The sequence below is a fragment of the Trachypithecus francoisi genome, unplaced genomic scaffold, assembly GCF_009764315.1.
Source record: "Trachypithecus francoisi isolate TF-2019V2 unplaced genomic scaffold, Tfra_2.0 Lachesis_group18, whole genome shotgun sequence".
Lineage (NCBI taxonomy): Eukaryota > Metazoa > Chordata > Mammalia > Primates > Cercopithecidae > Trachypithecus > Trachypithecus francoisi.
In genome coordinates, this window is record NW_022681463.1 from 70,620,637 (window position 1) to 70,647,621 (window position 26,985).

General features: G+C 40.8%; 1 protein-coding gene across 4 annotated transcripts in view; it reads right to left on the bottom strand.

The window, feature by feature from the left end:
• Positions 1–26,985, bottom strand: part of LRCH1 (leucine rich repeats and calponin homology domain containing 1) — a 210,554-nt gene that overhangs the window by 75,669 nt on the left and 107,900 nt on the right. For all 4 annotated transcript variants that reach the window (XM_033176924.1, XM_033176922.1, XM_033176923.1 and 1 more), the window contains exons 3-5: positions 17,077–17,203; positions 4,664–4,769; positions 311–447 (exon numbers count right to left, since the gene is read on the bottom strand). In XM_033176924.1, coding sequence (XP_033032815.1) covers positions 311–447; positions 4,664–4,769; positions 17,077–17,203 — 370 coding nt within the window. The remainder of the gene's footprint in view (positions 1–310; positions 448–4,663; positions 4,770–17,076; positions 17,204–26,985) is intronic.

Consider the following 26,985-nt stretch of genomic DNA (forward strand, 5'->3'; position numbering starts at 1 on the left):
AGGCCCTGCTGGGTTTCCTCACTCAGTCTATTAACATGAGATCATACTCTTTGTCCAGTCATATTTCTACATGGCTGTCCACACTTTGTAAGCATAAAAATGGACAATTTTCCCTGTATCTTTGGGTCTTCACTCTGGAGGCTTCCATGTACATGTTAATAAATTTTGCATGCCTTTTCTCCAATTAATCTGCCACTTGCCAGTGATGAGTGATTTTCAGCAAACTTTCAGAGGGTGAAGGGGAAATTTTCCCTTGGTCCCTATAACAGCACATCCCATGGGGCATTGGCTTTGCTGCAAGACCCCTCACCTGTGCTGGAGGAGACTGCAGAGGATTATTCTCAAGTAGCAACACTTGCAGCTGCTTCATCTCTCTAAAACAAATTGGAATCACGAGCACTTTGTTGCAGGAAAAGTCAAACTTTACCAAGGGAAGATCTACTAGTTCTAAAATAATAGAAAAAAGAAAAAAAGAAAGAAAAAACCTTAGAAAGCAATCAGATTAATGGCTGATCATTCAAAAATTAATGTTCTGCTTCTCAGGAAAAATATAATGGAGTATAATCAAAAGCAAGTTTTACATTAGGAATACATGGTGTGTGTATACAACATTTTACCAAAAGAGGGAAAAATCTTTCATTGTGTGCCCCGAAGTTTTAAATTGTTGTTAGTTCTGATAAAAACTGGAAACACTTGACATTTACAATATCTATTGTTTAAAAAGACTTTTTTTTTCAGCAAAAGAATCACGCAAGCCACATCACACAGGACATGTTTATGTTTTAACTTCAAACTGTTTCCCAGTAGCATTTGCTAGTCCATGAGTAATATGTTAATGACAGAATATTCTTATCTAATCAATGTATCTGGGCTGGCATTATCCCAGAACTAGCTACACTAAATATATTCATGAGTTTTTCCAACCACATTTAAAAAAATAAATGTTATCCAATTCAGAATTTTCCGACAGGCCCTGTAATTCTGGTATGATAAGACTTTATTCCACAGCTTTTAAAAAGTCTTCTGTAGCTCGACTCAGAAGACAGAACATTACATTTAGCTTAAAATCCCCACCCAGTGGCACAGTAAACACTCAGTAATTTCAAGCATTCAAAGTGACATTGGCAGCTGCTAGGAATAAAGTCAAATATATGCCATAGAGCAAAGAGGCTAAGCCATGCCAGACAACTCGGGCGATGCAGGCAAGCCACTGAGATCTCTGTGTGTGGGGCTATGAAGGGTTCACTTCAGAACGAGGCCTCGGAACTTTTGTTATGGGATCTGTTAAGGACTCAAGGAGTTCTAAAGTGGAAGAAGGGCAAGAATTAGACAAAGAAGAGTAACTCAAGGCACTGACCTGGAGTAAAAATTCACACTATTTCTCCTCTACCCCTACACTGCTCTTCAGTTTTCACTTTACTCAGTTACGTTATGTCAAATTCCAGCAGGAAAAGATTGTAGTAACCAGTACCTCTCTCAGAATGTGAAGCACTCTGGGAATGTAAGGGACTGTCCTTGGTTCATACCTTAGTGAATTACTTTGTCTTAAAGAAAGGAGGAATGGAACTAAAATTCTAGAGAGGAGGCAGAAGAGCATCTAAGGCCACAGATTCCAAACTCAGGTCCATGACAGGTGGGCTGTGCAGGAGAAACTCAGGAAGTGTATTTTTGAAAGAATACAGATCCCTGGACCTGAAGCCAAGGGATCTGTATTTTTTAAATTGCCCTGAGTCGTTAGTTCATTGCTCAAACCCAGCTTGCCTCCCCTCTGGCAGGATGAGGGATTGACCTCAGGCCACACTGGTCCTGGAGGACACTGGAATCATGAAGTCAAAGGATAGGAAAAGCAAGATCCCCTTTCACCTCACAGCTTGTTTGTAAGATGGTTAAGAATTATGAAGACTCCGTGATAAGAGGAACACCTCCTAGCGGTTACCCCTGGCAATATCAGCCTATCTCCGAGATGGTTAACTAAAGTTAGGTTAGCAAATCACTGGAAAAATTTAACTGGACTCTGGATCTTTAGCAATTCTTTGCCACTTAAAATGAAGACTCTTAAGACTAGAGGGCCAAGTTCATGGAGAACACAGCAGAAGAAAACTTACAGGTAAATAAACTAAGTAATGGTTTTATAATGACCATTTCTTTTCTAGTTCCAGTTTGGAACACAATTGCCATCATAGTTCAGGAAAACAAGAACCAGACAGTTTCACAACAATAAAATGAAGGAGAAAATGATAATTTTGCAACGCCAGTCCAGGAAAAGTAAAACAATGTGGAGTAGGAAAAGGGAGTAAGAAAAAAAGAAGCAGAAGAACAAATCCCACTCTCTCTCCCCACTGCTAAGAGAGGCAATGAATGGCTATTTTAATCCTCTGTTCATTCTAGTTCTAGAAAGAATAAAATATGGTCTTCTTATTGCAGTTGTTGTAGTAAAACCACGACAAAATTGATATGAGTAATTAGACCACAATTTTGTTTTGGTTTTTTTAATCCTCAAATTGAAAGCATACGAGGAAGGGTATCTAAAGAGGAAAAACATATAAGTAAACAGGGAAAGTCTTCACAGTCACTTACTGAAAGTGTTTTCAATGGTCTTTTATCAATAGAGTTCTCCAGAGTGAAGCAAAAAGGAACTTGATACTCAGGAAATTATTCTTTTAAAAAAATTTCCAGTAAACTGAAGTTTTAGTTTTGAGTATATTTTTAAAATATCAAACCTGAGAAAACATAATTATGGAATAACTGATCTTTTTAAGGGAAAGGAATGCTTTTAAGGTAAAAAAAAAAAAAATGAGGAATCAGTGAGAGACAAAAATCTAGATTTTGTGAATATACTTTCTTTCCACGTTTCCAAACTATGACAGGCATTTGCAAAATGATCACATTAATTTTTCCTTTTGAAAATGAGAGTTCAATTATTTCTGACATTTTCACAATAATTAACATGAGAGCTTAAGTTAACGTGGAAGTTTTCTTTAACTCACAAAAGGTTGTATGCATATAAATTTGCTGTTAATAAGCTTTCCTTTTGTGTTTGCTTAAACCAAATACAAGTTTTGTATATCCAAAAAATGAGACTGTACTAGGACAAAATGAAAATCAGTATTTTTAAACCAAGTCATCTCAAGTACTCAAGTAAAAAATGCTGAGTTTCTAATTCTGCTTCTCTAAAATGCTAGTCAGTCTGAGGAAGGTGAAAGATGGCAAACGGACCTGAACCTTCCATCTACAAAGCACATTACATTTTCCAAAGTTCCTTCCCTTTCATGAGATCCATTCTCTTGTCTTATTATGAAGCATTTCAAGCCAAAGATCAAGATGCAGAGACAGGATAATTAAAATGAGGCATCCATAAATTGCTCCATTCATGTCAGATTAACCAAATGCTGTTTCCAAATACTACAGGGTTTTGCTTTGAGAATTATTTTTAAATACATGTTTGAAATCGGCTAAGTCTAGAGACTTTAAACAAAAACAATGGAAATCAATGTAATCTCTGAAAACCAGAGTATGCTTTGGAGAAAGCATTCAGGGTTCCAGGACTCATCCGTTCATTCCTGATCCAGGTCCAAACCCAAACATGAAATGCAGAGCCACTACCCCCTATGAGGCTGCTTTCATGCTCTAGATGGTATGCAATTTCTGAATAAATACATACATCTTCCTTGAACTCTACACACTATCGGACAGACATACTATGGAAGCCCACAGCTGCAGAGCAGGGCTGTCTGAGGTCTCGGCGTTCATGCGGGGTGCTTGGGAGCCACGTCTCAATGGTGAGGTTCTGCAGCCACCACTGGTGAAACTTACCGAGACCACCAGTGAGACATTAGTCCAAGTATCACTCCAGCAGAGGCAGCACCCTCACCTCAGAAAAGATTCTAGACACTGGGAGTTCCCAACCAGTGCTCCCAGAGCCCCAAGGCTAGAAATCCTGACAGACACGATCTGTAGAACAAAGCATGTCCCCAAAATTTCACATTCCAAAACGTCACACACCCATATTCAAAACAATTCATGTCACCCCCTGCAATGGGCTGGCTTGAGTCCTTCCAAAATTCATATGTTGAAGTCCTAACCTCATTACCTCAGAATGTGACTGCATTTGGAGATAGGGTCTTTAAAAGGGTAATTAAGTTAAAATAAGGTCATGAGGGCAGCTCTAATCCTTGGTGTCCTTGTAAGAAGAGATGAGGACAGACATGCACAGAGGGGAGATGATATGAAGACCCAGAGAGAGGATATCACCCACAAGCCAAGCTGAGAGGCCTCAGAAGGAACCAACCCTGCTGGCACCTTGATCCCGGCATCCAGCCTCCAAAATTGTGAGAAGATGAAGTTCTGTTATTTAAGCCACCCCAGCTGTGGTTCTTTGTTATAGTAGCCCCAGCAAACTAATACACCCAGGTCCACCCCCGTGCCCCACAGCATTACCTAGGGGAATAATTTTGTTACCATAGCCCTTGACTAAAATCACAGCCTGAACATCACTTTTTTGTTATCTGCATGTGCAATTCAAATCCTAATTATTAGCAGTAGGCATACACACACATACACACACACACACGAAAAGATCCACCCTCTTCACAAAAGTAAATCCCCCCAAAAATAAAATAGTGAAAGTCTCCCATTTTCTTCATTTTCCCTCTTTCTTTTTTACCTTGTGGTAAAACTTTAAGGTAATTTCTTCTGACATTCAGTTCTCGTAGAGATTTCAACTGACCTATCTGCTGGGGCAACGCTGTGATCTCGTTGCAGCTGACATCCTGTACCAAAAGCAGAGAGAGAAATAATAAACATCTTTTTCCAGGAAATCAAGCATCTCATGTGAAATCTCCTTAAGGAATTTAAATATTTGGAAAACTACACAGGTACACTTTCATATTCATCTCCAGGTCCCTAGCATTAAGACTCAGCACAGAGAAGAAAAAGTTGAACGTTTTAAACTCCCTCAGAGGAGAGAAAAATGGAGAAAGGGTGGACATTAGTAGCATTCGGCAGCCGCTTCACCAGCCTCTGGCCTGCCACTTTGACATGCTTTGATTTTACTGAATTCTCACAACAAACCCACTGGGCAATATTACTAGCCTAATATTTACAAATCAAAAAGTGGGGCTCTGAAAAATTTAGCCAGTCGCCCAAAGCATGCAAGTGCCAGAGTTAACACTAGAAATGAATTAACAGCTCACGGTTGAGCCACTGTCCCCCCGTGCCTCTAAATAGAAGACTACAATGCATCTTATTTTACCAAACTCTCACATTTTGCAGTGAAAAACTAGGATATTAATGCCCTCTTTGGATGTACTATTTATTTAAAATGGAGTTCTTCACCACAGGCTAGAAACCTTACAGCTGACCACCTTGCCATACATTTCACAAGCAATTCTCGTCTTTGCTTTAGGAAGCAAGTACGCAATGAAGCCTTGATTGGAACCCCCTCTTGACACGTGCGAAATGGAGGCCTTGACATTTATAATCTTCTACATCCTTAGGATCTCTCTGAATCCCACTCTTCCTCTTGGCTCTGGGAGTTGTGCTGGGCTCTTCACTCCCCCACCCACCCCCAGCTACTCCTACAGTCAGACCAGTGCTCTCTCTTATAGCTGGGTGCCATCATGATCTCCTGACTGGTTTCCATACATCAGTCTTTGCCTTGGATGCATCCTTCACAGAGCGGCCACAGTGCAAATGCCATCATGCTGTTCACCAGTTTAAACACTTGTGGAGGCTCCTCAACAACTATAAAGTCCAAACTGGGCAGTAAGGCCAGTGTCTATGATGAGGTCTGTCCATTTCTCCAGCACCATTTCTCTGAATGTCCCTCCTCATAACCTACACTCAAGCAATGTTACTGCTTCTGGCAGTTTTCAGTATTTCATAATTCCCAAACTCGTTCATGCTCCTTCCCTGCCTGATATGCCAGTCCCCAGTATTGTCCTCTTGTCCCACTGACACAGTTTTAAAGACTTCATTCAAGCCTCAACCTCTTTCATGTCTTTCATGAAATCTTTCACGAGGCTTCCCCCAGCTCTCCCACTCTGATCTAATGCCCAGGGAGACGCCACTTCTTCCTGTGTGGTCCTTTAGATAGCGTGTCACTGTAAGTCATTTGCTCACGGGTTTATATTCCCCTTTAAGCCTATGAGCTCCTGGGTGGGAGGGACCATGTCTTATTCATTCCATCCTCCCAGTGCCAGGTAGAGTGCCAAGTAAGGGATCAATAAATGTTGGATGAAACTTCTAAAATCCACTTATGGTGACACTCCATAATACTGTGGCTCCTTTTCCAGAACCCTAGGACCCAGGATGCTCCAACATACACACTAAATCCCATGCAGGTCCCACTTGGCATCACAGAACTAAAGATATAAATGATTCCAGTGAGATCAAGGCCTTAAATATCCCACTTTACTTTTGAAACTGCAAAAGCTCTCCCCTTTCACCATAGAAGGCAGCAAAGCCTCGTTTCAGAAATCTGTTTCACTTTCATTCAAATAAGATGAACTCATCATCGACCAATCCAGTGAACACCCCCAGGCTCCACATTTAGACCAGGCTGTCCACAACACAGTTGATCCCTGCCCTCTAACCTGGTCTCATCGAAAAGGCTTCAGGTAATCTATCCACCTGTCCTCGTTAGGACGATGCTCAATGTATATCACCCGATGAAGAGGAACGGTATCACTCCTGCTAAAAAGGAATGAAGCTGTCCTCTATAAAGGTTGAGTGTGCACAGTGCAGACACCTCACCAAGCTTCTCTGTACAGCAGTCTGATGCGGGAGGTAGGGTGACATGGGCTGAGAGCACCACGTGTTCAGCGGCATCAGCCCCAACCACTGTTGCTGTATCCCTCCTGGCCCAGAAAAGTCACACACAAGTTTGAGAACAACACTTCTCGTGTTTAAAACGAAAACAGAAACAAATTTCACAAGCACATCTGCAGAGACAAAAACATCAAAGGAAGTAATTACAGAATTAGGAGGTCCAGAGATTGTGTTCAGTCACTCTCAGCCCCTCGCTGAGTCAGTAAATCGCCCTGCCTTTCGGAATGCATTTCCACACAGGAGAAGAGAACAGTGAAATGCCATCTTTTCCCAATTACTGGGGCCTTTGCTCAGTCACAGGAGCCAACAATCAAATCCTTTCAATGAAAGCTTTCTTTGCCTTAACTAAGTTACAAATAAGCAAAAGGTGCCATTCCATCCTAATTTAAGAGTCCTCACACAAATACCACACAGGTGAGTCCTAGAAATGCAGGAAATCAAATCCTTCTATGGAACTCATGACCAGATACAATCACTTTGGTGATGTTGTTGGCAGGAGAAGTGGGCGTGCTTGTGGGGAAGAATTAGAAGGAATGATTTTCCATCTCTAGAGAAAATGGATGTTACTGGCATCTAAAACAAGTTTTTTTAAGTCTTGTGAGTGACAGTGCGAGAAAGATCTTTATATAAATTATGGAAATCACCGATTTTCAATATGAAACTGACAATTTCCAGAAGCTTCAAAGACATAATTTTTTAAAACAATCTTTCTCTTAATAAATAAGGAGGGAGGAGAGGAAAGGAAAAAGATAACAGATATATTTAAGTAGCACGTTATTCACAGCATGAGATGAAACTAAGCCTTATTCCATTTTTTAATGTGAACTATACTCACCTTGCTCTTTGCTGGTCATGCTTGAGTTAGCCAGGAAATCAAAATATGCTGTTTCTCTAAACGTAAGGTGATTTTTTTCCACTGTATGTTTCTAACATAATCGCTTTATTAAAAAAAATCAACTCCCCCTAGCGATATTTGAAAACTTAGTTAGCACTAGGGAAAATGGTCACTCAATTTACTTCAAAAAACTTCATGTAATGATAAATACAAGTTTTTTTCCTTCTGACTGACAGGACAGGACATCTGTAGACAATTCAAAACACAAAGTCCAATTGTCCATTCACATTTTGGAGGTTATATGGTGAAGGTCAAATTATTCTAATAGTACTCTGCACTGTTGTCAATTACTTCCCGTCTGATAAAATAATGGGGGGAAAATGCCCAAGCAGATTTAGCACGCAAGACAACATTTCACTATTGTGCAATCAATATTGTAGAAAATAATGCAAAACTCTATTCCCACAAGTCATTGAATCTTGCCACATTTTAAAGAGGTGATAAATTCATCACAAAAATAAAACCCCATGGGTCACTGTCTTAATTAGCTGGGGGATAAGGAAGAAGAAACAGGAGATAATAGTCTAGGTGTTTGAGGATAAAATATATCCGTTTTGAAAATGTAAAAGCAATATTTCTAGAATGGCCTTGTTCTCTAGAACGCTTTTGTTCAAATTCAGCCTAACATAAGGTATGAGTTTTATAGACTGATTTAAAGAAGATACGATTTAGGAAAATGAATGTAAATAAAAACAACACTAATGCCTCACACTTCTGCAATTAGTAAGAATTTATCAGGTTATAAATTCCAGATTCAGTTACTTATTAAAATAGTCAAATGAATCCTTTCTGAATTTTCTATTAGCCCTCAGCTATGTCTTAGAGAATGATTCCAAACTTCAGTGAAATCATAGTACCCTACAGTTAGTACTCTAATACCACATACACGTAGGCAGATCAGAAAGAATCATGAGCATGTTATAAATATTTACTGAATTTATTCTTTTTGATACAGAAACAAATCTAATTATAGTAATATAAATATTCAAGCTTAAGTTTTTTATAGACCAGCCAGTCCAACTTTGTCATTTAGATAAAAAACAAAAGAGAGAATTTGCACTGTGACTTAACACATACTGATTTTCCACAGGTCATCATGTTTTTAGGTAACCAAAAAAAAAACTTTAGAAATAAGATTCTCTCCTCATCACAATAAAAAGAGTCTCTAGGAGTATTCAAACCATGTTGGAGATTAATATATTTTTGTTACTAAGTGCTCGTTGCTAACTGACCTTCAGAATGCAAAAATAACAAGGATTTAAATTAGCAGAATAAATTCAGGGATTATTAAACTAGGTTATGTTCACTTTCAGAAAGTAATATTGTAAAAAAGACTAGACGTTTTTGGTCTTTTGTTTGTTTGTTTTTGTTTTTTTGTTTTGTTTTTTGAGACACTGTCTTGCTCTGTTGCCCAGACTGGAGTGTGATGGCGTGATCTTGGCTCACTGCAAACCTCTGCCTCCTGGGTTCAAGCGATTCTCCCACCTCAGCCTCCCAGCTAGCTGAGATTACAGGTGTGTGCCACCACACCTGGTTAATTTTTTTTTTTTTTTTTTTTTGTATTTTTAGTAGAGACGGGATTTCACCATGTTGGCCCGGCTGGTCTAAAACTCCTGACCTCAAGTGATCCACCCACTCTGGCCTCCCAAAGTGCTGGGATTACAGGTGTGAGCCACCATGCCTGGCTGACTAGAAGTATTTTTTTTAAGGAACGATGCCTAGTGAAAACCAACATAGGCCGGGCACATTGTTTCATACCTATAATCCCAGCACTTTGGAAGGCCGAGGTAGGCAGATTGCTTGAGCTCTGGAGTTTTAGACCAGCCTAGAGAACATAAGGAAACCCTTACTCTACAAAAAGATGTTAAAAAATTAGTCGGGCATAGTGGCATGCACCTGTGGTTTCAGCTACTCGGGAGGCTATGGTGGGAGGATTGCTTGAGCCCGAGAGGTCAAGGCTGCAGTGAGCTGTGACCATGGCACTGCATTCCAACCTGGGTGACAGAGTAAGACCCTGTCTCAAAACAAAAAGAAAAAAGAAAGAAAAAAAAAAACATAGATACTGTGTCAAGACGATCTTGGTTAGAGAATTGTTCCAGTAAGACCAGGCCACACACTGGAACTGCAGGTGGTATTTGTACAAGTGACCTTGCTCTGATACTTAGGTTGAAAAACAGATATGTAACTAAATGGGAAATGTCAGTTTTGATTTCTTAATAGTAAAAACCCTCAATGCCTGTGGTCAGAACTCACTGTCTTTTTTTTTTTTTTTTTTTTTTCCCGACATGGAGTCTCTGTCGCCTAGGCTGGAGTGCAGCGGCACAATCTTGGCTCACTGCAACCTCCGCCTCCCGGGTTCAAGTCATTCTCCTCCCTCAGCCTCCTGAGTATCTGGGATTACAGGTGCACACCACCATGCCCAACTAATTTTTGTATTTTTAGTAGAGGTGGGGTTTTACCATGCTGGTCAGGCTGGTCTCGAACTCCTGACCTTGTGATCTGCCTGCCTCAGCCTCCCAAAGTGCTGGGATTACAGGTGTGAGCCACTGCATCTGGCCAGAACTCCCTGTCTTAAAAAGAAAATACATTCATTTAAACTTGAAACTTTCTCAAGAAAGCTCTGGGATGACAAATTATCACCTTTCAACACCAGTGTCTTTTTCCAGAGCAAAACTTTGTTGCACAATTCTCCTAAATTTACAAACACACGGCCTACCCCACTGCTCTTCAGAAGAAAGGCAGAAATGGAAGCACAGAGGGGCTTGAGCAAGCCCTGGGTTTCCAATCATCGCATAGAAACCAGAGGTTAGGAGGCGTCTCCAGAGACCATGAATGGACAAACAGCATGGCGAGCACGTGAATTTATGCCTCTGCCGTTATCTCCCTCAGAGACTGGAACGCTGCCCATGTAAATAATGAAGAAGGGATTTTCCTCAGCACCTGCTCAGTAATCAATCTTTGAATCCAAACTCTCCACACAACCAAACATTTCATGAAAAAAGAATAAAAAATAGCATATCCAATCAAGGCCAGGAAATGCATCTTCCAACTAGTCATTTCGTGAGCCAGGCCTTGTGAGGTTTTTGATCAGAAAAGCAAGCATTAAATCTGTGATACTGTGTTCTCTTATGTGAAGGTAAGAGCTAGAAGACACGATTTTCACACACTGCGTGACTTCAGAGAGGACAGAACTGAGAAAAAAAAACATCTCTGGACCACAACATGTCACCATATACAGGGAACCAATGAGAAAACTCTCAGATCTTTGGCAAATGCCCCATAAAAGGCTCTCTCTTTTATTGTGTTCTAACAGTGTGTTTGTTTTTACAGCTGCCTGTTAATTATAACAAATGGCATTTATACAGCATCTCTTAACAAATATACCTCATCCATCAGGCATGGTTTAGCAGTAAAAGAACCATGTTTTCAACATGTTAACAAGGTTTTAATGAGTAAAATGAGATCCAGCCAACACAAGTCTACAGACCCCTTCCCTGACTCTTGCTTCCACAGTAACAAAACATTAGTGAGACATTGACCATTTGTACCAAACCGTTTTTTTAGTAACATTTTCTTCCCACAACTTTAATGGAAAAACCACCAGGAGTTAAACCAGGGAACTCCAAAGAGAAAAATCACGGCCCCACTCCATGAGGGGCTTACAGTTTAGGTGAAGAGATAGTGCTGTATTGTGGTGAGGATGCTGATTAAAAAACCTGGTTTTGACTCCAGCTCTACCTCTTCATATCCTTGTGGCTTTGGTGAAGCAATTCTAAAATTGAAACTTATTTGTAAAATTTAAACATGATACCTACCTTGCTGGCTTATTTTCAAGACTATACGAAATAATACATGTATACCTAGCAGAGTGCCTGGTATACAGCAGATGCTCAGTAATGTGAACGCTTTATCTCTTCCCTTTAGAGAAAGCACAGGCAGATAAGACGTACCAAGCAACACATTCATACTGCTACAGCAGTGAGGCAACAGAGCATATAGAAGTCATTCAGAGCAGCCAAGGAGATCAGAAAGTTCCACATCATTCCCATCTGAAATGACCCTGGAGGGGCCAGCTCCACGGAGCTAAGATTCCATAAGTTTTCCTGCACCTGCAACAATGTGGAAATACACCCTGGCCACTCTTGTTGAGTCAGCAAAAGGACATCTCAGTAGTGTCTCTTTGTGGCTTCTTCATGGGACATTCCCTGCACAGTCTCAAATGGCAGGACAAGGCAATGACTGAATGGGAATGCATTTTTAAAAAATCTTATATAACTCTAATGTATTTAAAAAGATAAGACATCATTTTCCAACTCCAATTCCTTTCACAAAGTAGAAAGGACAACTGTTTTCTTGTCAATGGCTAAAGTTTTTTTATTTTTTATTATTTTGTTGTTTGTTTTTAAGTGACTGCTGACTCTGGAATATTCACTCACACTTAGAAGAAAAGAGAGTTCACAATTCTGGCCGAGCATGGTGGCTCAAGCCTTAATCCCAATACTTTGGGAGGCCAAGGTGGGTGGTTCACTTGAGGTCAGGAGTTTGAGAGCAGCCTGGCTAACATAGCAAAACCCCATCTCTACTAAAAATACAAAAAGTTAGCTGGGTGCAGTGGTACGCGTCTATATTCCCAGCTACTCGGGAGGCTGAGGCAGGAGAATTGCTTGAACCCGGGAGGCAGAGCCTGCAGTGAGCCAAGATTGTGCCACTGCACTCTAGCCTGGGCGACACAGCAACACTCCATCTCAAAATAATAATAATAATAATAATAGTAATTCCATTTGGAATACTCTGAGTCTGATGTGAACAATTTAAAAACATTTCTTCTAAAATAGTTAACAAACAATGCTTGGAACCTAATAAGCTGAGACACTGTCTCAGCGCTGAAGCACTAGGTGGCTTCAAGTATTCTGAATGCTTGGAGGGCTCCCAAATCTTGTAACAAGCTGGTTAATTTGTGACTACAAAACAGAAGCCTCCCATGGCAATTCTAGAATTACTTCTGCCCCTCCAGGGAATTTTTTTCCCCCAATTCATAGCTTAAAATAATATGATATGGTTACCTATAGTAACACTACTATTTTAAGCAAAAAGATATGAAAGATAAGTGAGAATGGATGGAAAATAATCTTTTTTTAGACTGTGACCTTAAGCAAGACCACTCCCTCTTTGTGGTTAAATAATGACCACTTATTAAATTTTTACCAACTTCATAAGTAAATACCGTTTTTCCCAAAGATCACGCTTGCTCACACACAGGGTCAGGAGAGCGGAAAGAGCACAGGCGACAGAGCTGCCATATCCAGAAGGGTGGCCACTGAACGCCAGAAATGTGGCCAGTCCAATCTGTGATGTGCTTTCAGAGTTACGTACACACTAGATTTCAAGGACTTAGCATGAAGAAAAGCATCTAAAATATCTCCTTAATTTTTTTTATATTATACAGGTGACGAAGTAATAATATTTTGGTTATTTTAGGTTAAATAAATATTATTACAATTAATGTCACTTGCTTCTTTTTTGTAAATGTATCTACCAGTACTTTTAAAATCACATTTATTGCTTACATTATATTTCCACAGGACTGTGCTGGGTGAGGATGCTTCAGCTTATGTTACAATTTAGCTACAGAGGGGTGACCTTCCATATGTCATGCACTGGCTTTCTGCCTCGGTTTTCTTCATTCATAAGATGTCAAGCGTTTGGACTAAATGCCTTTTACAATCCCCTATCGCTCTAAGATCCTAGAGCTTGTGGGTTCAACAGTTATTGCTGGTGGAGAAAAGACATCAGAACCAGGTGAAGACAGTCCTGTAACTAGGATGTAGGGCCGCCCTCGTTAGAGCTGGGCCCAGGACAGGGTGCCCAAGAAAAGCACGGGGTGTCCCTTAGAGTCATCCAACAGCCAGTGTGTCCTGACGCTGGAGACAAGGCTGTTTACACATGTCAGCCCTGCAGCTGAGGAAGGGTATTTGAGGAAAGCCCTGCTCTGGTACAGGGCTGACTCTCAGGCTCAGCACATGTGCCACCTGCTAACAGATGAGCTAGCTGACACAGCTCTAGAGCACAGCTGATGGATGGCATGCGGTGTCACTTACACTCAAGGTTCATGGGACAGCACATATCAGCGCCAAAAAGTTCCAGAAGATTGATCTCACCCATGTGCCACCTATCTGCATGGGAACTCAAATAATGAAAAAAAAAAAATCAACTTGTCAGCTTTATTCATAATTGGCAAAACTTGCAAGCCACCAAGATGTCCCTGAGGAGGTGAGAAGATAAACTGTGCAGGCAGTGGAATATTATTCAGCACTGAAAAAAATGAGCTGTCAAGCCATGGAAAAACATGGAGGAAACTTAAATGCATATTCCTAAGTGAAAGAAGCCAATCTGAAAAGGCTCCATACTGTATGGTTCCAACTAGATGACATTCTGGAAAAGGCAAAACCATGGAGATAGTAAAGATCAGTGGTTTCCAGGGTTAAGGAAGAGGGAGGGATGACACAGAGGATTTGGAGGGTAGTGAGAGACACATGTCATTCTACATTTACCCAAACAGATAGAATGTACAACACCAAGAGTGAACACTAACGTAAGCTATGGACTTTGGGTGACATTGATGTGTTGGGATAGGTTCACATATTGTAACAAATGTACCACTCTGGTGGGGAATGTTGATGACAGGGAGACTGTGCATGTGTGGGAGTAGAGGGTATGTGGGATATCTTTGTACCTTCTTCTCAATTTTGCTGTGAACCTAAACCTGCTCTTATAAATAAAGTCTGTTTTTTTTTTAAAAAAAATTGTTATTCATATTGTATTTGCAAGTCCTAACCCAAATTTTAGCAATGATGGATTTTGTGGCTATCAGATACCTAAAAGCAGCATTAAAAGAAAAAGCAGCAGCATATGACCATCACTTTCATCCAAAGCTGTCATCTAGGAAATTTTTGTTTCCTTGAACCAGTTAAAATGGCACCTTCTGAGTTATGTGGACAACAAGACTGAGTCTTCCTGCCCCCACAACCCCATCCAGGCCCAGCACCTGAGGGTCTTCACAATCTCCTCCAGACATCTTTCCAGGCTCACCTTCCACCATTCAACAGTAACATTCAGCAAACATCTGCTGGGTGCCTATCAGGTGCCAGGCACCTGGGATACAATGGCAAGTAAGCAGCTTTCAGGGTGTGGGGGGAGCTGGCACAGAGAAAGCCAAGTAAGGAAACAACCGTGATGCTATGAAAATTCAGTAATAAGTACGGAGTGCTTGCCTCAGGAGCACCTAACTCAGGCTTGGAGGATCTGGGAAGGCTTTTTGGATGAAGTGAGATCTAACTTGGCTAAGAACTAACCAAGAAAAGAGTGGGGAAAAAGAAACAGCCCATGATGGAAGCGTGATATGTGCACAAGTCCGAAGTGAAAATGAACAAGGTGCATTCCCAGAAGGTAGGAACTTGGAGAGTGAAGGTGTCAGTGGCAAGAGATGAACCAGAAGATGTGAGCCGGGGGCTGACCACAGAGGGCCTCAAATGCCCTGTGAAGGAGTTGCCTGTGGCCTAAATCTAAGGCAGTGTGTGTGAGGATGGCGTGCCCAGCCCCATTCTATCTACCTAGACTTCAGCAGGATTCAACAGCTTCCCACTCCCAAGCATGACATTGACTTCTAGGATGTACTACTGCCTTTGCACGAGCTGTCCCTTCTCCTTGAATGCTTTCCCTGTCCCTGTCCCTGACTTATTTTTTCCTCCTAGGAAATCCCACATGGGCCTTATTTAAGGGGCCTCTCAAAGGGCTCTTCTTTTCCAAACCTCTCACAACCCGAAGACTGAATTAATTAATCATTCCCTGCCTTGTGCACATGCTTCTTGTAATAGAAACTTTCGGGGATGGGGTGGGGGAGGTGGTGGGCAGTGTCTGCTCAAATGAACATCTGTCTTCTTTCAGAATTACCCCCTGTGGTGGTAGCCCAACATCCACATCTGAGCAGCGCGACCATGTGCCTTGGGCACAGCAGACTAAGTCAGGGGAGAACATCAGGCCAGATCTGCCTCTCACTTAGAACCCAGGGCTGAGGGATGCCAGTAGGTCTCTTGCTACGTACTTTTCCTGGGAGAATATTTAAACTTGGGCAACCTCTGCTGTTGTGTGGAAGAGGAAAAGCTGAGCAGAAAAATGAACCGCTGCCACGGTCCTTCACAACATTCCCATGTCTTGTCCTAGTCACTCGTGATCTGTGACCAAATGTCTTTATAGTAAGTGATCTGATGGACCCCTGTATCCTGTAACCAACCCTGACTTTTGGTGTGAGCTAGTTGGATTGAGTTTTGGACAATGCTATCAAATAATCCATGAAAAAGACACTTTCTATGCCTTTCTATAGCAATATTAAAGACAAAGTTGACACATAGGTGACATGGGTGCCATCACTCTCCTAGACCAATCCCACTACAGACATGACTAAGCAGTCACAGCATTCTCTATCTGGGCCTCACAGGCCAGCACCGTGGTGCTCCAGGTGGATCCAGAGGAGCTGGCACAAAAGACAAAACTTATCCACCATCAGTGTTCTAGAGTGGAATCTACTGGAAGACAGGTACTGTGCCCTTTTCATCATTTAATCCCATCAAGCCCTGTGCCTGACACAAGATCGGGATGGAATAAGCCCAAGCCCTGACTGCTAACTCCTGTTTCTTCCTTCACCTATGTTAGCTCAATGGAAGTTTAGAAAGCATTCATTCTTTCCCAATTTAGAAGAAAGGTAAATAATTAAATGAGTAGTGAAAGAGCTGAAATAGAACAGTGCATCTCAGCTTCACACACATTTATAATCCGTCTCTCCTCGTCTACAGCTTGTTTTCCTTTTCTATCCCTGGGGACACGGTCACATTTTAAACTTACATCGATTTGGGACAATGATTTCTAAAATCTCGACAGAATCAGAGCACCCTGTTCTTTCTGTCTTCTGACTTAATGTTATACCTGCATTAAGTGTGGCCTACTAACTTATTTGTAGATTATTTTGGCAGTTTAGCCACAATTTTTTATAAATTTATATGGAATCTGAAAAAAAAAATCTAACTACAACATGATAGCCCATAAACTTCAGAAACTGCAAATCCTGCAAACTTCAGGAGCTGTAAATTACAGGAAGCCGTTAAATCCCAGGAAATGTGTCTGTTACAGCAAAGTTTCAAAGCTGTTCCTGTCCCCACTTAATGTCTTTATCATATACCTGCCCTCATGCAACAGAGACTCTACCTTGTCCAACTGTCACGAAAAGTTTTTCTGAATACCTTGATAGGCTATGATCAGTCAACCAACAAAAAAGAGCATCTTAAAAATCAGTAACATACCAACTCCATTAACTGTTTGAGCTGGCCTATCTCTTCTGGTAATGATCCAAGTTTGTTGTTACTCGCGATTAAGACTTTGAGAGGCAGACCACACAGGCAGGCAGGCAGGGCGGACAGCTGATTTCGACTGCAAAGACAATGCAACAAGAACACACGTAAACAGAAAGGCCACTTCATACTGTCTGTGAATCTGTTTTTAACAAGAAAGGAAAAAGGAGTGATCTGAGAAGACATTTTACAGATACAAAAAGTCCAATATACTTTCTGTATATGTGATAACTCAAATGACAAGTATGTAAGAAAACAAGATACGGTGTTTTTTTGTTTGTTTCTGTTTTAAAGAAGGGTATGGGCAGTTCTGAAAGAGACAACTTTCTTCAACACAAGGAATACCATTAAAGTCCCCTCTCCCCCACCCCCCCAACACTCCCACTCCCTCAGTCCCCCACCCCCTTCTCCACCCCCCCTACTCCCTCAGTCCCCCACCCCCTTCTCCACCCCCATCCCACCATCACTTAGAAGCTGAGCCCTTGGCCAGCCAGGAGGCAGATGGAGAGCACATCCTGCACAACCAATAGCAACGGGAAGCTGGTGCCAACTGCCCTCTCCTGACAATGTGTGCAGGAAACTCAGCTGGACCAAAGCAACCAGCACCACACAGGCATCATTTCATCCACTGCAGTAGGGATGGGAAAGATAATTTTGCTGCAACTCAAAAAACCACCAGGCTCATTTCCAACATTTTGACACAGCTTCCTTTTGTTAAAACAAGGGTTGCTACAGTTAAAGTCTGTTTTGGTATCTGCAAGAGAGCTAATTAAAAGAAAAAGAAAGAAAAGTTGCTCTTCTGGCAAACTGGAACTGCAGCCCAGAAGGGTTCAGTTCCACAGAGTAGCCAAAAAAGTCTAAGTTGATGTCTCGTCTCTGCTCTACAAGAAAAGGGTCTCTACCCAGAAGTTTCTGAACTTTCTATCATCAATGCTTAGTTTTCATGGACATGGAAAATATTGGATAAATAAAATCTACGAATCATCCTTATTATATGTCAGCCATTTATTCCAATTTCCTCACCCACAAAAAGCCCCTTTTTCCTGTTACCAAGTAAAAAGACAGATGGTTTTCAGTTTCCCTTTCTCTCTCTGCCCTTCTGGTGCTGAAGCCAACGACTACAGAGTGAAACATCTAAAAATCTGTATGTCATTCAGTGCAACTATTTAATGAAACTGCTGTGTGTTTGTGCACACATGCATAAAGTTTCAGAAGTTGTGTTCTTGTGTGAGTGTATTTATAGACATGCATGTATCTGTGTATGTGAGGTGGAGAGACAGACAGAATGGAAATACACCAAAATACTCTCAGTACTCCTCTTGGGGTACAGGTACAATGGATGGTTTTATTTCCATTATTATACTTTGATGTATTTTCCAAACTTCCTACAAGTGCTTTTATCATCAGGAAAGAAACATCATTAGAAAATGATAAATGTGACCTGGATATGTGTTACATGAGTGCTCCTATTTGTGAAAATTCTTTGAGATGTATACTTACGATCTGTGCATTTTTCTGAATATATGTCACTCTTCCATTAGAAGTTTGACTCCCCCCCTTTTGAGGGGGCAGGAATCTGGTTAACTGAAGGGCATCTCTACCTGATGGGCTCAAAAAAAGCAGGTGCTGTGCTGTGGAAAGAACCTTTCTAATCTGAGCACGGCCTTGTCAACACCTTGATATCTCTCCTGCTTTAGGCACTCAATTACCCATGTAACTATGTTTTAGCAAGAAAAGATACAGTCATATCTTCTCTCCATTGTGCAGATCCATGGAAAAAGCTATTTCCAGAAACAGGCAGATTTTTCTCTAAGAGGGTCCAGCAGAAGGAGGGAGGAGACTGAGAGCCCTCCTGGTAGGTTCCTGGCTTGCAACAGACCAGCCAGCTCTTCACTTTCCCTGGTTAGCAGGATTGGACCAAGGGAATAAGGGCAATGGGCCCGCACTGGCACTCTCTCCTGGTCTCTGGGGGTGGTGGAAGGGAGGAGCTAGGGCCAGCAGCCTGCCTTTCTGCCTCTCACGGCCCTCCCAGGGCTCTCTCTCACCAGCAGGGGCTCAGTGGGACTCTTTCGGCTGGAGGAGGGGGTCTTCCTGTTACCCTGCTGTGAGGGCTTTTTTCAAGCTCCAAAAAAGGCTCCTCTGGAAAAAAGAACTCGGTTTATTAAAAGGTTGCAAGTAAATAATTTGAAATGTAATTTGTGGTTGTGAAATATTTGTTAATATGCAATTTTCTAAAGTGAGGATCGGCAGATGAAAAATGGCAATAAGATAAGTCTGTTAATGTGGAGCCATACATAAACTTCCTTTTGCAGAGGGGTAATGAGAACAAAGATCAATATTTTCAAGAAAGTTCTACATTCCTATTTTTGGCAGAGTTAACAATTACAAGTTCAGATCTTTCTTATGTTTCTTTGCCTGGAAATTCAGTGTTACCCTCTTTGAGTTGTCTGTCTCACTAATTGGTGCAGGGATCTAACCAGATTAGCAGACATGGAATCGGGAGAGTCATGCATCATACTACTCTAAGAAATACAAAGAAAGCTCTGCTCATTCAGATGTGTGAGTATTTGAGATTACATAGGTTTATTCTCACTGGAAATCTTCCAGGGTGGGTACTTACTTAAAATAAAATAAAATTTAGGCTTATGAAAACATTCATAGTCTCTTTGATGGGAATGGATGCTTTTTACACTAAAAGCTGCTGATGGAATGGCCTATCTCAAATTCATGTTCCATACATTTCTTGTTTACACTGTAGTTAATCATCTGTAGACTTACCAATTCACCATGCCAAGAATTTAGTCATCATACAGCATGCCACAGACCTGGGGCACATTTCTTTGACTTCATCCATCTGTTCCCTCTACTTCAGATATTTTATCACAGGATGTTCCTGTATTAGTTGTAATTTCCCCAACAGAAAAAGGGAATACACATGCACACAAAAACCCATTTGCTCTCCAGCAAATATTTAGACAGGAGAGGAAAAGCTGCATTCCCTTTAATCCTCTACCCACTAGCAACCACAGCAGCAGCCTCAGCTTTTTGAAACCACTCGTCTGGCAGCAATTTTTCTCCAGCAAGTAAGTGCCTCAGGCCACAATCCACTATCGTACAACCCTGGTCTTCTGTAGCTTTGGTGCTATAAACAGGCCCTATGCTGAAAGAACGTTTGAAAATAAGGCCATATTGTATCTAACAAGCTACATCACCAGAGCCAAGTCTACACCCCACCCCTGCCCCAAACCTGTCTCTTGTCACTGTCCCTGCAGAGTCTGGGTTGAAGATCAGGGTGGGGAGGAAAGAGAAAGAGAGGGAAGGCAGTGGGCTTTTACCAGATCCATGTTATTGTGAATGTTTCATCTTCCATTTTTTTCAGTTAAATGACTTCCTGCTAGATTCATTTGTCTATTTCATCATTTCAAGATGAAATAAGGCAGCTCAATATAATCTAAACATTCTTGGCAGCCTAAATTTGCAGGATACATTTATCTTGGCTTCAAGTACCACTATCCCTCACTTAACTCCTAAATTAAGGAATTTACAAACCAAATCACTTTTTCTGGTTTTACTTTTAGAGTATTATTTTGATGTATTTTGACTATGGCACTTATTGATGTCCACAATTTGAGTCTCAATCTTAGTATCTGATATTATTTATTATTGGTTTATCAAAAGGTTATTTTCCTTAAGATATGTGATTATAAAGACATGCTATGTTCTTACAGGTGATTTTATTAACAGAGCATAATATCTACATTTTTAAATTCTACTGGAATATACCTCTGTATTTTCAGTGAATGGGTTCACTTAACAGAATACAGAAAATTATTTTCACTTAGAAAATAATTTATAGAAAAATTTATATAACAAATTTACTCAATTGACTGCTTGGTGTGGCAGAAAAGTCACCAATTATAAAAACCTTTCAGACTGTCAAGAGAATGCCCCTCCCAGACTACGCCAATTTTTAAGCAAGAAATAAAGAAAGGCCACCAGTTGTGAAATTATAAGACCTGGGTTCAAATACCATAGAGATGATTTGCCACAAATCAGGTAAATCATTTAATCTCTCTGGTTTTCTCAGCTATAAAACAGAAACGGTAAGACCTATCTAACATGACATTATAGATGTGAAAGTGCTTAGCCCAACACCACATCCATATATAAAAATTAAACCTCACCCAGCCACTAATGTGGCAAAGCAGCGACGAGGTGACCAGAAAGAGCATAGGTGTGCTCAGCTCTATTGTACAGTCACATGTTGCTTCATGACAACGACACCTGCTTTAAAATGCTTCATTATGCCATTGTGTTATTGTGTGACCATCACAGAGAGTACTTACATAAACCTAGGTGTCTAGCCTACTCCATTGCTAGGCTCTATGGTATAGCCCATTGCTCCTAGGTTACAAACCTGTACAACAGGTTACTGTACTGAATATTGTAGGCAACTGTCACACAGTGTTAAGTATTTTTGTCTCTAAACACATCTAAACATAGAAAGCGTAATGTGTTACACTCAGATGTTAAGATGTGGCTACAACGCCTATGTCACTAGGCCATAGGAATTCTTCAACTCCATTATAATCTACACCACTGTCATATGTGGTCCATCGTTGACCGAAATGTCATTATGTGGTGCATGACTCATTTATTAATTTTACTTATTGTATATACTAATAGCTAAAATTTCAGCCACTTTTAAAATATGGTTTAATGATTCCCTCATTGAAAACATATACCAATTAAAAATAAAGATGATTGCTCAGACACGCCAGGGTGAACCAGGCTGGGCTATAAAATTTCAGGCCCAAACAAACCATGTACCTAATTCCAATCTGGATAACCAAGACTACAAGATATAATCCTACAAATGACATTTTCTCTCATCCTTCCTAAGTCCAGGATCCTGCCATTTCGCTGGAAAAGCATGAATATCCAGGGGTTGCAATCTCTGTTTACTACTTGCTTTCAAATTAGTAATGGAATTATTGACGTAAAGTCATCAACCATCACAGAACTATTAAGGAAATGACACAGGCCTGAATCTAGAGAGTCACAGAGAAAGCTGGGCAGGTTTCACAGCGTGGATACTCTGGGCTTACCCAATACTGAGTCTCAGCAAGGGAAGTGAGCTAGTCAGGATCCAGTCGTTGTTGGTTTGAATATTATTGTCTGTGCTTGGCACTTGACCTACAGTAAACAGCAATTATTTTACTTTAGCCTAGTAAGTTTCCTTTTCACAGGATACCTCACCTAATTTTGTTTTTATGCTCTTTTATGAATACCCTGTTAGCTTCTCATTAAAGGAGTAACTTTTTGCTGTTTTGCATATGACACCTGACTGTTGTCTTTAGGGGCACACAGTAGTGAACAATATCCATAGAGAACCATTTCCTTTCTCCTGCTTGTTCCATTCTGAAAAATCCACCACGCCAAAATGTTTCACCCTTGTTTCCCCTAATGACTGAGTGCTTCCCCTTCATTGTCTGCCCTCCCCCTACATCCCACCATCATTAATTACATGTCGGAGACAATGAGCAACAACAACAACAAAAGCTTTGCTTTGAGTTGCCTGGTGACCACGGTCAACTGTAATTTGATGCTATAAAGCTAAAAATCAAATAGAGACTATCTTTACGCTTAAATGTAAAGCTAAAAAATAACATTTGACATTAATTTTTCGGACAGAGATGTATTATTATTATCTTATATATTTATATTTTACATAGACTCTTAATTAAATAATATACATTAAATCTGGGAGCCTATGTTTAAATCTAACTTTGAAAGCAATTATGCTAACTACAACCTGACTGTGGCAATCACTTGAAGACTTACAATGTTTTCAGACTAGAAAAACAGAATCATCATTTCAATTGAATCTGAAACCAGTCTTGAAAGCTACACCAATCAATTTCACACTCCATACACATAAAAGCCATGTTTTGAGAAGGTAAAGGATTAACTTTAGAAAAGAGAACTGCAAGAAAAGCAAGAAAACAAAACAGTGTCTAAAGTGAGTCTGAATTCAGGCAAATTTCTGCAACCGTCATTTATTTCACTGTGCATACCTGCACCATATTTGGCCTCGTGCAACTGAACTGGTTTCCCACAATAACAGCCTATCTCCTCGTGAGTATAAACAAACCACTGCTCAAAATATTCCTTTATATATATATGTGTGTGTGTGTGTGTGTGTGTGTGTATATATATATATATATATATATCTCCCCAACGGTCAGCAACCAATGTAAGCTACCAATGTTTACAGTTAGATTTCAAAGGGCAGTTTTGATAACTCGCTCTATCTTAATTATTTTCTCTCCTTTCTTCTAAGAGTTTTTCAATTCCAAAAGATCAAGGCCTATTTTGTGCTGTAAAAACTATTGCTTTAAATTTCCTCTATTTTAAAATGGAATTGAACGCTCAAAATCAATTGAGCTTTCAAAAAAAGTGCGTTTTGGATGTTCAAAGAGAACTCAGTATCTAATACCAGCAAAAATATTAATTTTTCTTTTTATTTATTTATTTATTTATTTATTTTTTGAGACGGAGTCTTGCTCTGCCGCCCAGGCTGGAGTGCAGTGGCCGGATCTCAGCTCACTGCAAGCTCCGCCTCCCGGGTTCACGCCATTCTCCTGTCTCAGCCTCCCGAGTAGCTGTGGCTCAAGCCTGTAATCCCAGCACTTTGGGAGGCCGAGACGGGCGGATCACGAGGTCAGGAGATCGAGACCATCCTGGCTAATACGGTGAAACCCTGTCTCTAATAGAAAATACAAAAAACTAGCCGGGCGACGAGGCGGGCGCCTGTAGTCCCAGCAAAAATATTAATTTTTCAAACACTTTTAGAGGCGACAGTGTAGACGTGGGGTTTTAAGTATTACAACTTGTAGCCGCCTAAGCTCTGGGTCTTGAAAAATACCACTGTGCAGATCATTGCTCCTGGCACACAGGAAACTGTCACTAAATGACTAGGAAAAATACATGGGCAGTGGAGAGAACTCTCCCACTTTTCGGAACTATGTTCCAGATGGAATCAACCCTAGTTTCCTACTATCAGGAAGGTATTCCTACTTTGCTTCTCTTCCTACCACCTCCCAAAGCCTAGAAAACATATACATTTTCAAGTGATTCTCCTGCCTCAGCCTCCTGAGTAGCTGGGATTACAGGTGCACACCACCACGCCTGGCTAATTTTTGTACTTTTAGCAGAGATGAGGCTTTACCACGTTGGTCAGGCTAGTCTCAAACTCCTGACCTCGTGATCTGCCCACCTCAACCTCCCAAAGTGCTGGAATTACAGGCCTGAGCCACAGTGCCTGGCCAAAAATATATATTTTTTACTTTAACATCTTTCCCCCATAAAAAAGGAAAGGGATACTGATACTGACTTAGGTGAGCACAGTCTACTGAGATCAATTTTTACCCAGGGACATTAAGGTAATAAAAATATTCATAATAAAACTTAAGATGCCTGAATATTGCCATTTACCATTTGAAGACGCGTTCCTCTCCATTTATTTCAAGAAATGTTTGAATGTGTAACATAGATTAATATGCGTGGATATTAGTGTATGTACATCCTTTTTTCCTACGCATCCCTCCAAAGAAATGAATCTTCAGAGAGCTTCTATTGCATAACTTGAAAACTACTAATAACTAGATTCTTCTTTACTGTTCTAATATTTTTACACAAAGAGGTTACTCTTTGCCAACAATACTAAAAAATCCACTTACTTTACTCAAATACTAGCTCTTTTGCCACTATGTTTCTTAACCTGTATAGCAATTTGCATGATGACACAGCATGCCACAAAATTTAATTCAACAAATCAACAAATATTCCTTGGCTATTATGTATAAGGTACTGTGTTGGCGCTAAGACAAGTATTTGATTTATATTCACAACCATCTTGTAATATAAGTACTATGACCTCCCACTTTTCAGACACAAAAACTGACATTCAGAAAATTTAAATAATTCATTCTAAGCTGCCTGGCTAGTGAGTGTCTCTGTGTTCAGGTTTGAAACCGGGTGGGTCAGGCTTTAGATCAAAGTCTGTGGTCTCCCCTCTACACAGCACACAGCCTTTTCTCATTTACTCTGGAATAAAAAGTATAGGTAAACCAGGAAAACAGTGGAAGGAGGGCACAGAATTCCAAGCAGCAGGCAGTGAGATACGGAACTAGTAGTTAATGATTGATTTATGTAAAAATGAATAGAGGAAAGGGGTCAAAGTTCATTTCTGAGATTTTTTGACCTGGGGTGCTGGAGAAAAACAGTAGGAGCATGAACAGAAGCAAGGATCGAAGATACACTAATTTGGAAAAGAAGAAAATGGGCTTAGTCTAACACATACTGGAATTTGAAGGTCAGTAGGACATCTAAGAGGAACTGAATATTAGGGAACTGGGGAAATGAGGGCTAGTGCTCAACTGAGTCAAAGGGATAAAGAATATATTTGAGACACAAGAGGCATAAGGTCTTGGAGAGAAATTTAAGACCAAAGCTTTGGGGCATTCTAGCAGTCAGTTGCAGAAAGAGAAATAATATCCAGATACTGTAATAGAGAAGAAACAGGAAGAAGTAGAAAAGTGACCAGGGAAGCATGTGACCAAAGACAACAGAGGAAGGCGCTATCGTGTCAAATACTGAAAAGTCGATTATTTTCTACACCTGCTGAGTTCCTGCTCTGTCCAAGACCCTGTTCTAAGCTCTGAGAAAATACAAAATGTGTGTAAATCCTAAGACTTTATGTCTAACATGACTAGTCAACTTCTCTCCAATGATATCACCTACATCCTACCTGAACATTGATCATGTATTTTAAAAGTGCTGTGGCAGCAGATATTTCCTTCTGGGATCCTAAAAATCGAAGTTAAAAAACTTAGTGACTCCTAAGGAATACAGAAAGTGAGACTTCCTTTACCGATCTTATCATGCAAGGGGGAATGAAAGGACTCCAGGCTGGTCCTAAGAATTCTGTAAACAACTGCTTGCAGATTTTTGGCACCGTGATCAAATGTTCAAAGGTTGCCTCTGCTGAAAATCCCAGGCTGTTCTCTCCTCCTGGTACTGAGGTCACAACGGTCTGGTTCTGGGACTAATTTAGTTGAGGGGCCACACCTCATAACAGTTTACTTAAATACCCTGAAGGTCACCCATTCAAATTATTGATTGAACAAAAGTAAATGAACTGCCCTAAAACACTAGCTACTGCTTCAGCCCCACCCCCCACAGCCACCCACACACAAACAAGCTCTCCCAGTTCTTAGGACACACGATCTGAAAGGAAACATTTCACCATCCCCACTGAATATCACTGCTGATATTCTTTTCATTCTTTTTGGTTTTTGCTACCTACAGATCTGTTCAAATAGTTCATGAAGGTGTACAATTCTTGTATGTGGTGATAAGAATCTGAAGTATTTGGGCTGGGCGCAGTGGTTCACGGTTATAATCCCAGCACTTTGGGAGGCTGAGGCGGGCAGATCATCTGGGGTCCGGAATTTGAGAACAGCCTGGCCAAAATGGTGAAACCCCTTCTCTACTAAAAATACAAAAATTAGCCGGGCGTGGTGACGCACGCCTGTAATCCCAGCTACTCGGGAGGCCGAGGCAGGAGAATTGCTTGAACTGGGGAAGTGGAGGCTGCAATGAGCTAAGATCACGCCACTGCACTCCAGCCTGGGTGACAGAAGGAGACTCGACATGTCTTGATAAATAAATAAATCTGAAGTATTCAGAGTATCAGAAAAAAATTGTGAACAATTTTGCAACAGGCAAAAAGAGTACCAGGTGCCTTGTCTAACGTACCTTTCCAGGTTATCTCTGCCTGCAGACCTGCAGATGCAA